This window comes from Setaria italica, chromosome VII (genome assembly GCF_000263155.2).
Source record: "Setaria italica strain Yugu1 chromosome VII, Setaria_italica_v2.0, whole genome shotgun sequence".
NCBI classification, from domain to species: domain Eukaryota; kingdom Viridiplantae; phylum Streptophyta; class Magnoliopsida; order Poales; family Poaceae; genus Setaria; species Setaria italica.
The window spans coordinates 25304251-25317812 of NC_028456.1; the positions used below are offsets into that span (position 1 = coordinate 25304251).

Genomic DNA, 13562 nt, shown 5'->3' on the forward strand with positions numbered 1-13562 from the left:
GTGTTATTGGCTAGTCGTATTGTAGCTGGAATATATGGGATGTGAATCGATCGACAGCCTCCTTCAGATTTTTGCTGGGAGGGAGGGAGGGATCTGGTTCGCGCTCCGTCGGCACGTGTCAAAGCTCGGACCTGTGGCTCCGGAATCCGGGCAGCTCGTTCGTCCGTCCCCCGCAACCCGCCGGTGTGGCGTCCGGCGCGTTTCCGTCTGGAATTCGCGTGGGCATCGTTCGTCGACGGTCCTCGCCCACCTCAAAAGCTTCGGAGCAGGGGCGGGGCGGCGCCCGCGGGCAGGGAACCCAGCGGCCGGGCGACGCGCGTGACCGTTGGTGCCGCGCGCACGCGTGCATTTCCCCTCAAGGAGCGGGGCGCGGGCACGGGATCACGCGGCCACCCTCGCCCCGGGTCCCTGGACGAGGCGATCGAGCCGGGGGTTGGTTTCTGGCAATAATTGGTCGCGAGCGCGCCGGCGGGCGGCGGCTGGAGAAAACGGCGAGGGGGGATCCACCACCCCACTCCACCTCGTTTCGGGCGGGTGGTGGCATGTATAAATTTGGATCGCCGGGCCAGCACACCAACCCCGCGCGCTCCGGTCCGGCGGCGCGCGCGCGACCGCAAGCGACAGCGGGGGGGCGTTCACACACACGCCGCCACGGGCGCGTGCAGCGCACACGGCAAGTGGCCCGTGCCCGCGCGCGATGGGAGAGCGCGGAAAGCGGCCGGCCGTTCCATTCCGTGCCATGACCTCTTTTTTTTGGAGAGAGATGTTGGATGTGCAATGCGTCTGGTCGCGCGCATTATTGTGAGGAGACCGGAGAGCCTGGCCGGGCCGGGCGGTCCCAGCTTGGCGTGGCGGTGGCGGTGGCCGGTAAAGAATTATTAGCGTTCGTCGTCCTTGGCTGGCACTGGCAGAGGGTGCGCCGTGGATCGATGGATAAGGCTCGACAGGAGGAGGAGGCTGCTGCTGCACAGTGCACGCTGGCTTTTTAAGTGGCAAACCTGGCCGTTTTGGCGGCTGCAGATCTCCGGTACGTGATGAGGCCAACGTGTTAAACGTTGGCGCATGGCTCGTGACGCATGGCGTGCGGCACCGTCACGTGTCGCCGAGATCTGGTCTCTCCAGCCTTTTTCTCCGTATGGTCTGGGCTGGAACACGTCGTGTTTTGTCCCAGGAGTTGTAGCGTACAGCAGATTCGTGCAACGAAGTCATGTTGCTCTCTGCCTCTCTGGTCACCCTGGATTTGAGAATTGAATTTCAGATGCTCGACCCGGAACGCAAATATTGCTCGTGCTAATTCGTACTAGCTGTAGCTGACTAGCTGAGTGCCAACTTCCTTGCAGAATCTTCAGTTCCAGCTGAAAGGGCTTGGACTACTTTACAGATCTGCCCATACTTCCCCTTTATTTTCCTTCTCGGAGAGGCCACGATGTGTGTGCGTGCGTGTTTTCTTTCTTTCTTTACTACTAGTATACTTCCTTTTGCTCTACCGGAAATTCGACCTCTCTTTCCCCACAAAAGAAAATCTGGGCGATCGTGGGAAACGTACGGGCGCATATTAAACTGCGGCGGGCCCCAACTCAACTCGCCGGAATTGCAATGCAGCGCTGGTTGTCACTAACCAAGCAGCAGCTGCTGCTGCACAGGCACAACACTCGCCAGTGACTGAAAGAAAGGTGCAGTGCAGTAGACTACTACTACTGGTAAGTAGCCCTGGCCCAGCATTGTTTCGGCCTGCCTTTTTTCGGGGTGGTCCCTCCGAGGTGGGAGCTCGGGCCCACCAACCCGTCCTCTTCCCCCCGAAATGGCGAGGCGGCCCATCAGCCCATCGCACCCACTAGCACTAAGCAAGCAGCAGTCACGCGCATGTGTGCTGCTGTTCCTTCCCCCACAGCCACATCCACTTCGTCGCAAGGCACCGTCCCCAGTTCACCACCCTCTCGTCTCGACCGAAGAACAACACGGCTCGGGCAACGGCAACGACGTTTCCATATTCGACCTGCGCCGTCTTCCTCGGCAACGCATCATCAGATGACGACGACGATCCACGCGAGCCCGCAGGAGGCACCACTGCAGGCAGCGATGTAGTTGCAGACTCAGCGATCAGCGTCACCGCCCCTGTGGCACCGAGCCGGGGCAGGGCAGGACGGCGACCGAACGAGCGAGCCACGAGTCAAGTCGCCGGCGACAGGCCGGACCCGATCGACGCACACTATGCCTTACGCGCAAAGCAAAGCACATCACTAACCATAGGCCGTAGCCAACGCAACAGAGGGAAAAGAACAGGAAAAAGATTAGAGAAGAAAAAATCGCTTTTGCACATCGAGGCCACCTGAGAGGCCGGCGGCCGGCGCCGATATTATACTTGGCGCCTCGCTGGCTTTATCCAACCGGGACGAACGGGGGGAGCAGCGAGCAGATAGAGGGGGAGCGAGTGAAAACTGAAAAGAGGGAGCAGGAGCCACCACCGATCCGACGCCTGAAGCTGGCCAGGATCCGGCGGCTTTATTCGGTCCGGCCCACCGCCAAAAAGACGCGGAGCAAATCTTATATTCCGGCAACACGAGGCTGAACCCCAACTTGCCGCGGAATCTAACGGCTCCTTCCTCCCCTTTCAGATCCCTCCAAGAGTCAAAACCACGCAAAAGCCGCGGGGATGGATGGATGGATGCACAGGCGCGCGATCGGCCGAGGAGGAGCACATCAGATTCCTTGGAGGAGGACGGGAAAAGGAGAGGAAAAGGCTCTGGCCTGCGGGGGTTGGGCGCGAGTGACACCGTGACAGAATCCACTCCGGGGCGCGGAGATTCCAGAGGCCACCCAGATACTATTCGCTTCCTCCCTTTACCGGCAGTGGCCCTGGTGCTCCCGCAACTATGGATGGCAGGCCTTCCTCCCTGCCCCGGCAACTTGCTCGCCGTCGCTGTGCCAGTCCCTGGATCCCTTGCCCCTGCAGCTATGGATGATGATGATGATGCGGGTGAGGGGCGTTGCCGCCGGCATGGATCCGATCCGCCGAGCCGGGAGCTCTGGCGATTCCTCCATATCCGGGTAAAGGAGGCGTCGAGATCGATTCCGTTGGGGTGTTTCTCCATCCGGGGGCGGGGTCGGCATTGTATTCGCTTCTTCTTGAACCAACGACAGGGCTCTTGCACTTATCCGGAAACACAGAGAGGCTGATTCTCCTTAGGATCTAGGCGCTGAGGCCACTTGGTGCTCGTGCAGGTCCGAAGAACAGGGGCCACGAGCTCACGAAGCGCGGTGGATTCCAGGCGGCAATCATGGGATGGGCGCGTCGCGAGATGCCCTTTCATGTGCTTCCACAGGCGCCGGACGTAACGTCCGGCACGGGCGCACGGCGCAGCGGGTTCGTGCGCGCTGCGGTGGGCGACGCCCGGGCAATTTGGGCACTGCCGCGCGACCCCATTGGGCGAGACCGGCTGGCATCGGGCTCGTCTCTCCCGGTCAGCCGGGTGCCCTCGCTTTGCAATTGCTGGGCGCGCGCAGAGGAGCTCGAGCTCATGGCAGACATGCACGGATTGCAGTATACAGGGAAAAGCCAATCATGGAGCGGGAGAAAGGGTAGGGGAATAAACGAGCTGGAATGATAGGAGGCACCGGGAGCATGTGCAGCGTAAATGGGTAAAAGGGCACTGAGAAGCGACCGGAGTTGAAAATGTACTAGGATTCTCGCGCTCAGATCTTGCGCCCATAAACCATCCTGACACCTGACATCGAGAGCAAACATACAAGTCAACTGTTCAAGGTGCAAGGTCACGTTCTAAAAGCTCACCACTCGCCAGGTCCAGGTTTCCATTGCCAGGTAGCAGTTGAGCGCCTGGATACGCGCTTACCAGATCTCAGGTAGTGAAAACGTCTTATGTACATGCAAAGCTAACCCTTTGTTACGGAGATAACACTGACTTAACATACCACCACCATCCTGAAGGGTGCAACTACTAAGGCAATCATTTTCGCGTCATCGACTAAATACTATATACCGTCTTAGGTTAGAGGTGGAGAGCTTGGATCGATCGAGCAGTTCCACATTTATGGGATGGTATTGCGGCAACAAACTATGAACGATGAATGCAGTGCCATGCTCACCTTCTTCCATAGCCACGGTAGAACCCACCAGCAACCCAGTAGTGCCGCCGAACGCCTCCAACTCTGTTTGGACCAACCCAGCTAACACGCCCCGGCCATCCAGCAAGAGGCATGTTGCCGCTTCCTCCTTGGTCCCAGTCCCCGCCTTGCAGCGACCCTGCGTCCAGCTCTTCCTCCCTTTCGTTGTACTCAAGAATTTTCCGCTTGATGTTCTGCATCTCCTCGAGCTCAGCAGCACTCTGCTGCTTCGTGCTCTGCACGAGTGGGCAGTCCCCGGGGATGAGCATTTGCTTCGTCTGCTGCTTATGCCCTCTCTTCACAAGCACCTTGACGCGCACGTCGCCGAGATCACCAGGTTTGCCAATCTCACCGTCACCACACACATTTTCTTTGTCCGCTGCTTCAATGGCCATCAAGTCCTTTGACCCCTCAAAGGCATTCATTGGTATCGTCATGTTCACAGTGGGCCTAGCCAGCTCCAACTTACGTGACTCCAAGCTTTCCTGAAGAATGGCTTTCAGTTCTCTGTCAAAGTCTTCTTGTTCCTTAGCATCAACTTGCACCACCTTCCGTCGAACCTCAACAGTTCCTTCTTCATCTGAACCAACAGGTGCATCAATGTCCTCACTGTGGTCTTCATTTTCCAACCTGTCATCTAATGTTTCCTCGTACGGAAAACTTTCCCCGTCTTCATGTCCACTCCGGTATCTGCTTCTGCTATCTGAAGAGCTCTCACTATCTCCTATGTCTTCATGGCTCTTAACATTTTTCTTAGGTCTATTTGCTACCCTCTTGCCATTTGTATCAAAAGCAGCATTTTCAGATTGTTTCAACTGCGATTCACTGTCCAAGTGCCTTTTGTCTCCACCTTTCTCAACTGCCATCACACGCTCATTTTCTTCAAGCTCAACAAGCGCATCATTTAATCCTTCTATGGATGAATGCCTCGTCATTTTGGGTCGTAACTCAGCAAACATATCCTGCAGCACATATAAATAATTTTAGAAGTCATGCCTGACTTTTCAGTGAGTCAAGACAAAACTATTGTGGAGCCTAGACCCTACTTATCATGCCTTGGATTTGCAACCTTAACAAGTTCCTGACGTTTATAGTTAGAACTAACCTGAACATCAAATTCTACATCAAGTGGTAACGGCCCTTTTCTGAGAGCATATCTTTGAAAAAGTAGCAAAAATCTGTCGAGCCTTCTTTTTGAAGAGCCTCTAGAAAAATGGTGACCACAAGTCTGTAGAAGTGTAACGATCAGCCTGATCCTGAAACAATCTTCCGGGGGATCCAGCAGATCTTGCTGCACAAGATACAAACGAAGTACATTTTTATACAAATAAATAATAAATGAGGATGTATAGATTTTATTTTAAAACATATACACCCATAAAGCCTTAGAGATGAGGAACGAGAAATAAAATTCAGCACCATTTTTTAACTACGCAAAATGCAAAACCAGAATTCTAGACCTCAAGCATGCAAAGGAAAAATGTGTGTCTTATATACAGTTTTGGGAGAAAACAAAAAAATATGCATATAAAGTGCTTAAGAATGCCACAACCAAAATTCAATTTTTTCAATAATTGTATCTTAACAAGTGTGTGCAGTTTTTTTCTTAAAAAATATTAAATCAGGTAAAATGCTGGCACTTCCAAACTTCATAAGCAAATCTCCAAATTATTGAAAGAGTGATACCAATGGCAAGTTGTATAGGGTTTTATTAAGTATTATTTACCTCAGGTGTTCCATGACCAAATATAGTAAGAAGGTTTAGTGTCTCAAATATAACTGATGAATCAATATACTCATAGTTATATAGCTCCCCAAGAAACCGCATATGGGCAAGGCGTTGCTGCTGCATTGCATAGTCGTTTAGCTCAAGTCCAACTCTAATCTCCTCTAGAACCTGCATCGGGATAAAAAGGTAGTAAATCTTGAGTAAGTTTGCAAATGAATTAAATGAAGTTCACATCATGTTTCAAGTTGTTGCATATGCAGATACCAGATTATTTAAGAGAGACTAGACTATCAATATGCTTTTAAGCTCGAATATAGATGATAACTAATGCTGAATCAGGACATGGATGAAGAAAGTGTACATCTACTAAGATTTGTTTTGAGACAGATTACACACAATGAAGCAATAAATAAGTCAAGCGCCAAACTCAGAGAGTACAAATAAAGAGATTTTGTAACAGTAGAAACGTGCATGATTCCCTTCCACTACTACTTTCTACTGGATGTTTGGAAGAGTTTGCCATTTCAACTAAAGTAACTCACCTCATCTACCACTGTCACAGCAAAGTCATGATGATAGTGACTAAGACTAGCAGTGAGTAAAGCAATCAGGTGAACATGGCTATACTTTCCCTTGTGAACCTTTAGAAAACACTTCACAAGGTACTGTTCACAGTCTGCCCAAGACAACTTGAGCAATTGAAGAAGAACATGTTGAACAGTAGATTTGTCAAGATCGGAGAAAAGTAACCTCCTTATGTACTGCATGCATTGAAAATAATTAGTATATTATGCATCGAAGTTTATGTACAAGTAGCCAGAATTTAAAGACTCTGGAGGAAAACAAATCAGATAAGAAATGATAATCTTACTTGATGTAGATGTGGCCGAAGTTTAGAGACTCTGGAAGATCTTTCTGGAGGTTTACATAGGTAATAGGCATTTTCTACAAGTGTGCTATGGTGTGCATCCAAATTCTTGACATTTTTCAATCTCTTCAGTATCTCCAACATGTTTGACATGCGAATTGTAGTTTCTGGCAAGCGATAAAGAAAGCGTCCACAGGTCTCAAGAAGATTGCAGGCCACATCAATGTTATGATGTGTGAAATCATCTAAGCAAGCCTGAAGATACAGAAGGATTGCAAGACTAAGTTAAGTTCATAGTAATTCAACATAATAAAAACATAAAACAGTTAGCTTATGTGAAGTAAAACATAAACAAAACCACAAGAAAATTTAAGAATTCCAGTGAAGTAAACAGGCAAATACTAATTCCATATTGATCTATATGTAGATGTGTATACCTTCAAACAGCCAAAAACAAGGCATGAAGGCGCAATTTTGAATTTGCACAACTCCCCAATAAATCGAATGTTTCTAATTTTAGTTTCAATTTTGATCTGATCCTGAAAAGGAAACACAGACGATAAGCAAAGTTATTCTTGACTCTAGAACTGTAAGATGTATTATCATGGACCAAAGCAAGCTATATCATGGTATCAAATGATAGTGTGCTATTAATATGAACAAACCTTCTTATTTATCAAAAAATTAAACTCCTCTTCAAGCATTGACAATAGCATACTCGGAAGATTCTTCATAAATGGCGACAAGGTGGCAACTAATCGGGAATAGTAAGGTAGCAGTTCCAAAGAAGTCCTTGGAACACTGAATAAGGCCCGCACAAGTTTCTTCCTGTTTGCTTTAGAATTCAGGTAGCAAAACTCTACCTGGAAAAAGGTAAACGAGTTTAAGAATAAGGAGGGCATAATTGTCTCATGTGTGCAGACATACAAAACAAAGCATCTGTTCTTACTGCCAATTGATCAACTAGATCACGGCTACCACATCTTGGCAACTTCTGCAGCAGGCTATCCAAGCTTGCACCATCTACGCCTCGTACTTTCTCTCTTTCAGTATCTCCTTTCCTGCCAACAATCATTTCTTCAGATGTTTCTTTATCCACTCTTTCTTTTTCAGTGTTCACTCTATTCTTGTGCTCCACATTTGTTTTTCCACCGGATTGATGTTCAGTATCTTGTACTTCAGTCTCTGACTGCATGGTACACTCCTAATGAAACAAAATCAGTAAGCTTAGTAGTTAGTAAAGACAAAAACTGGGTAAAAACAAGTTGGGGGTGGTGTCAAATAATAGAAATATTCACCCCCTCTTCAAACAAAAATGTTGAAAGAGGGAACATAATTACAAAACATGGTAGTTATAAAAGTGAATGGAAATACCCCCAAAAAGATCATGCAGTGGAGGAGTGTGCGAGGGCCTAGAAAATAGTATTAAGGAAGTAAGGGAAAGAACTGAAAGACAAAGGACTGTCTGTGCTACCAAAGAGGCAAAACCTAAAATGGGGGGAAAAAGGAAAAGGTGAGAAGAAAGAAGATCGATAGCAGCAAAATGAGAAGTCACCATGACAATGTTTGAAAGTTCAGCTTATCAAGCCAAAATCAAACCTTGAATTAATTCCTGAAAATAGATACAAGTGCAAAGTATGAGAGATTTACATTAGATTGCTGGTGAACCTTTCCATGCTGCTCTGCCAATGTTGGTTCAGCTTGTCCCAGTAGTACAGCAGGCACAAATGCTCTGCTCAAAATATATGGGTTACGCAGGTGAAAATTAAAATCACATGATGGAATTACTAACAATTCTGTACCCTGTAGAGGGATGTAAAATATGATTTAGTCCAAGGAAAAACCTGAGATCAGGTAAAGATTCATAGAAAGCCTTGGTGTCCTCATCATCCCATATATGTTGTACCACAGAGGATTCTTTCTCAGAAGTGGTTAAGTCAGTGCCTGTGGTAATCCTTGTTGTATGTCCATCTTCCGGCATAACAGGAGGCTGCATACCAAGAGCTTCAGCTAAGCTACAAGACAGTATATTCAAAATATTTGTCAGCAATATGCACAGGGATGTATATGATCCTACCACTGACTATTCTAGCAATGAGGTAAAAACAAAAGTGGACTACTTGCAAAGATATAGTTTGTTTCTTTCTTTACTTCATGTAATAACTAGAAATAATATTCTTTAAGAGAATATGAACTAAGATGACCCCCAAAAGGTGCTATCATATGTAGACTACCATGGTGGCAACTATGCTGATCTCCCAAAAATGCAAGTAGTTCAGAAATCCAGATTTTTGTTTTCTTAATACTTGCAGACTGAAAAGTATGATAATTATTTTTCAATTCAGTGAACTAAATAAAGGGATACTTGTGAAAATACATAACCAATTATTATTAATTAATAAAGGAATGAAACAAGCTGCTGTTGCTCAGGAGGATAACTCACGAGGAAACACAGTGCAATAACTGATCAAAAGATCTTCGCAGATTCTCATATGAGGCAGTATTCTCATCGCTGAGTTCTCCTTTGGCATTCAAAATTTTTGCATTTTCCAATTCCATCACACGAAGAGACTGTAGAATTGAGTTGGTTGTTAATGTAATGAGATGGTAGAGTAACACATGCACTGAAAAATACAGTAGGTTCCCCCTGCTGTATTTCTCTAAAACTACCAAGTTAACAAAGAAAATGTAATTACCGCATGTTCTGACAAGAGAAGTTCGCTTGCTGCATCATAGTAAGAGCAAAAGGCTTTCTTAAAGAATATCTTCTGATCAAAAGTAATATTGAGGCCGGTAAAGAACTGCAGCGAACAAAATAAATGTAATCAGTAGCCATAACTCAAAAGAACTGTTCCAGGTGGTAGTAATAAACCTAAGATATGGAAAGCATGGTGCCTTGATGGTATTCAGGCACAATACTTCAGTATATCACTTTGCATACATCATTGTGCCACAAATAAAAGTCTAGGTGAATGAATGAGAATTTTTTTCCATGACTACGGACATAGAGAGACATTAATCAAATTATCTTCCAGTATAATTTCATGGAATTCCCCAAAACTCGGCATGTTAGCATTTTCCCTCCTGGCCTCCAGAATATTACTAGAAAATACGCTGCTAAGTTGCTACAGGTAGAGATCTCCTGTGCCATCTTTTTGTATGATCAGCAAACAGGTGATAGTGAAACACGGGGGCCTCCCCCGCTGTATAGTTTTTTTAAAAAAAAAGACAATAGTGAAACTACAATTTCCAAACCTCATCATAAGCATCTTGCTCATGTTGTTGCAGTCCAAGAAAAGATTTTCCTTGACGAGCAAAACTAGCAAGGAGAGACAAATTTGTCTGCGTTGTTTCCCGATCCTTCAAATGCTCCAGTGATGTAAGACCCTTTATAATGGTTGTGAAAGTACTAACATCTTCAAAAATTCCAACAAAATACAGTTCCATTAGAAGTTTAAGAGTGCTTCTCTTCTTCATGGCTCTTGCATTCTTGTCTAAATCTGGTTCTCCAGACATCTCAGGATAGAAGGTCTTCAAGAGTCCTTGAATAAGGCAAGGAGAGAAGTCCATGTATCTTTGATGGAGTAGCGAGCAAATCTACATTACATGAGATTCACTATAAGATTAATAGTATGCAGATAAGTACAATATCGCTAAGGAATTAAAGTATATAACAAAATGTGTAATGCTGCACACTGCACAAGCACAGTGCAGCAACATGCTTCACTTATACAGAACAAATAGCTAATCCATGTATGGAAATAAACCTTATGCAGGAATATATGATGAGCAGGGCTGAAAGCCTGAACTAAGTGTATATTTTGAGAATTGGTATTGACTAAGTAAATCAGATATTCATACTGGAGTACTGTACATACCTGAACTGCAGCTTGTATGTCAGTAGAACGGAGCTTGGCAGTACAAATGTAAGAAACTGCTTCACCGACAAATTTGCTCAAGTTTACAGTTTTCAGTTCTTCCATTAACCCGTCCTTTACTTCATCATTTATCACTTTGAGTTTCTTGATGATTGTTGTATTGCGTTTAATACTGGAATCAAGAGTCCTTATGTGATTTGCATCTGAAATGAAAAATTAGTTCACATCATCATCCATGTATGTCAGATGTCAAGATTGATTAATCAAAACAGTAACCATCATCTCTGGTACAAAAAAAAAAAGAGTTTTAGAATAGATAAACAAGCAAGCATGCAACTATCAGGCCAAGTTCCAATAGCAATACACTGGGGAGTTGTTTGGTTGCTGAAATAGAGGTGGGAATGGGAAATGTTGACTGAGGTTAACTAAATCCATTGTTTGGTTGAAGGTTTAGTCATATCAAGTTCTTTGTTACCAAAAAAATTAAAAAAAAAGAAATGAAATAAAGGGTGCTGTTGGATAGTAGACTAGCATTTTTGTGTCTATCCTCAGGCAAAGTGATTAACATAGCAATCTAGTGTGCCAAAGCAAGAAATATGTTTTAGAATTTTTCTCCCCTGACAAAAGAGCAAAGAAACCAACCAAGAAGCTAGGTTCCCTGGTCTACAGTCCAAATGTCCAATTTTCCCCTAAGAAATGCTGGAGAAAGATTTAAGCAGATCCTATTTAACTACACAAGTGAAGCAGCTGCTTTGATGTGATTAGATGAGCAAGGGCAGCCTCTTTTATCAATGTGGCTAGCACTTCTAGTCCTTTAAAATTTACAGGGAACATAGAGCTTCTTTACGGTCCTTGGAAAGGTACCTAGAGGTCCAAAAGTATAGCTTGAGATTGGTACCTCAGATACCAAAAGTTGTATGGTACCTAAGGTGCCAAATTATGGTACACCATAAGTTACAATTAGCAGTACCTCTTCGTAGTTGGTACTTGGGACCTCTACAAGGATAGTAAAAAAAAAAAAGCTCAGGTACATGTGAAACAAACAATACAAATATTGCCTTATATACCCTCAGTAAGGACTCTGCTTAGTTCCTTTAGGTACCAGCTCAACATTTTCACAGATATGCATCGATGTACTGCACATAAAAAGGACTATGATACCAATTAGGCCTTGAAAAGATTCATGTGTCAAGCAAAGGTGAACATTTTAGAGCTGCACATAATGTAGACTTCTTAGGAAGACAAAGGAATGCGTGCATGAAACATGTTTGTTCTGAAAAGACATCCAAGTGCACCTTAAGCTTGAGAGTAATTGGCTAATTGCAAGTCTAAGCCAAAAGAATAGTTTGAAGCAAACAGATCTCCATAGACAGAAAATGATTAAAACCTAGACTTATAAAGAAACAGCCAGATGGCGCTAGAAGATGACAGAAGGAGCAAGTGGCCCAGACGACCTGCACCAGATAGTGTTGTATTAATGAAGAAAGGTATGATGTAGGGAAATTAAATCCATAACTATGAGATAAACGTGCACTGACAGTTGTACAAGCAAAAAAAAAATACATTGGCAGTTCATTTAAGTGGTATTTGGTGAATGACTTAAACAAGGACTTGCTTAGTTGCATATCAGTTTGGCCTTGTTGAAAACTATTAGAGACATAAACACACATTGCAGCAATTTCCATAAAATGAGTCACTGCTCAAAGAAAACGGATAATACCAGGCCTTTCAGGGTTTAGGTTACTCTGGCGAAGAGCAGCCTTTAAATCAATAAGCCTTTTGTATTCTTCAAGACGGGCCTTCTGCAGACAATCAGTTATTACTTATTAGGATAAATAGAACATCTTGATCCAAGGCACACAGTAGAATGGTAAAGTATCATGAACTTTTCGATAAATTTAAAACCAGTCAATTCATGTTGCCACTTGAGATATATCAGAGTCACCTCATCCTCTTGATTACTGCGATGCTCCTCTTCATCTTGCTTGCTTCCCGTGCAGCTCTCCTCTTCTGTATTCTCCATTTATTCCACCAGCCAAACGTCAACAATCATGCAAAGCTGCCAACCAAACACATTAACACCCCAGTACTTCTCCTGAAGTTATCGGTTACGCAATCGGTACGTAGAGCTCTGTTATAAATAAGGTAACTATGGACACTAAAAAATGCCACAAATGAAAACAAAATCCCCTGTGTTAAAGCAAACAGAAGCATTTCAAAACTATAAGAACTGCCAAGTGTTCGAATATTTATGAATCCTCCCAACAGTACAGCACATGTCACCCGACTAATCGAACTGGAACGAGGAAACTGGAGCAAAGGATCAACTGCCTGCACTCGTGCATATTACAGTTTACAGTAGCGCCGCACAATTCTGAACTGTGAGAGGCGAAGGATTCGCTAGGTTTAGGTAAGCCCAGTTTAAACCACCGCGAATCAAAATAACACGCGCTGGTTTAAGCGGCGTCGCCGCGACCTAAAATTTTTTCGCAAAACCGCGCAAAAAATCCGAAGGGGAAAGGTGATCATAGCAAGTGGGAGCGCCTGAACCTAGCGGGGAAAAGCTGTCAGAATGGCGCTACATTCCGAGGCCAGCCAATGCGTCGAACCCGACGCCGGAGTTCGAGCGATTAGCCCGAGAAACAAGGAGGGGGCGGATGCTTACCGTCGGGGTGGCGGTTGCCGGCGACGAGCGCGACGCTGCGAGGGCTCGGCCGGGTCGGAGTCGGACAGTAGGAGGAAAGGGGAGAACTGTAGAACCGCGGAGCGGTGCCTTTTTTATTTTTTAAGCCCGATTCTCACGGATACCTACGGCGGAACCAATTCTAAAAATAGATTCTTAGCTTGGCGTTATCCACGCTGGCACCAACCAATTCTAAAAATAGATCCTTAGCTTGGTGTTATCCACGCTGGCACCAAGCTTACACGTCTCGTCACCAGGCCACGCCTAGATCCATACGCAGCT

General features: G+C 45.5%; 1 protein-coding gene across 2 annotated transcripts; it reads right to left on the reverse strand.

The window, feature by feature from the left end:
* Positions 1-3663: 3663 nt before the first annotated feature.
* On the reverse strand, positions 3664-13383 carry LOC101768463 (regulator of nonsense transcripts UPF2). 2 transcript variants are annotated; one of them, XM_004976217.3, is made up of 17 exons: positions 13263-13383; positions 12543-12656; positions 12318-12399; positions 10598-10800; positions 9975-10316; positions 9416-9520; positions 9163-9290; positions 8564-8734; positions 8370-8451; positions 7669-7923; positions 7385-7582; positions 7157-7258; positions 6723-6974; positions 6394-6612; positions 5849-6019; positions 5228-5413; positions 3664-5084 (listed from the first exon to the last, which is right to left on the reverse strand). In XM_004976217.3, the coding sequence occupies exons 2-17, from the start codon at positions 12618-12620 to the stop codon at positions 4101-4103; spliced, it is 3558 nt and encodes a 1185-aa protein (XP_004976274.1). In that variant the 5' UTR covers positions 12621-12656; positions 13263-13383; the 3' UTR covers positions 3664-4100. The 2 variants fall into 2 exon arrangements, with proteins under 2 accessions (XP_004976274.1, XP_022683770.1); XM_022828035.1 differs by lacking the exon at positions 13263-13383 and adding an exon at positions 11462-12051 and having other exon boundaries at positions 12543-12597.
* Between the last annotated feature and the right edge of the window lie 179 nt (positions 13384-13562).

Bases quoted from the DNA above. Each gene is read 5' to 3' on its own strand.
- LOC101768463 (XM_004976217.3), bottom strand. From the start codon at position 12,620: ATGGAGAATACAGAAGAGGAGAGCTGCACGGGAAGCAAGCAAGATGAA. The intron at 12,400-12,542 runs GTGACTCTGATA...GATTGTCTGCAG, and splicing joins GCAGTAATCAAGAGGATGAG to AAGGCCCGTCTTGAAGAATA. The intron at 8,452-8,563 runs GTTTTTCCTTGG...TATTTTGAGCAG, and splicing joins GAATCTTTACCTGATCTCAG to AGCATTTGTGCCTGCTGTAC.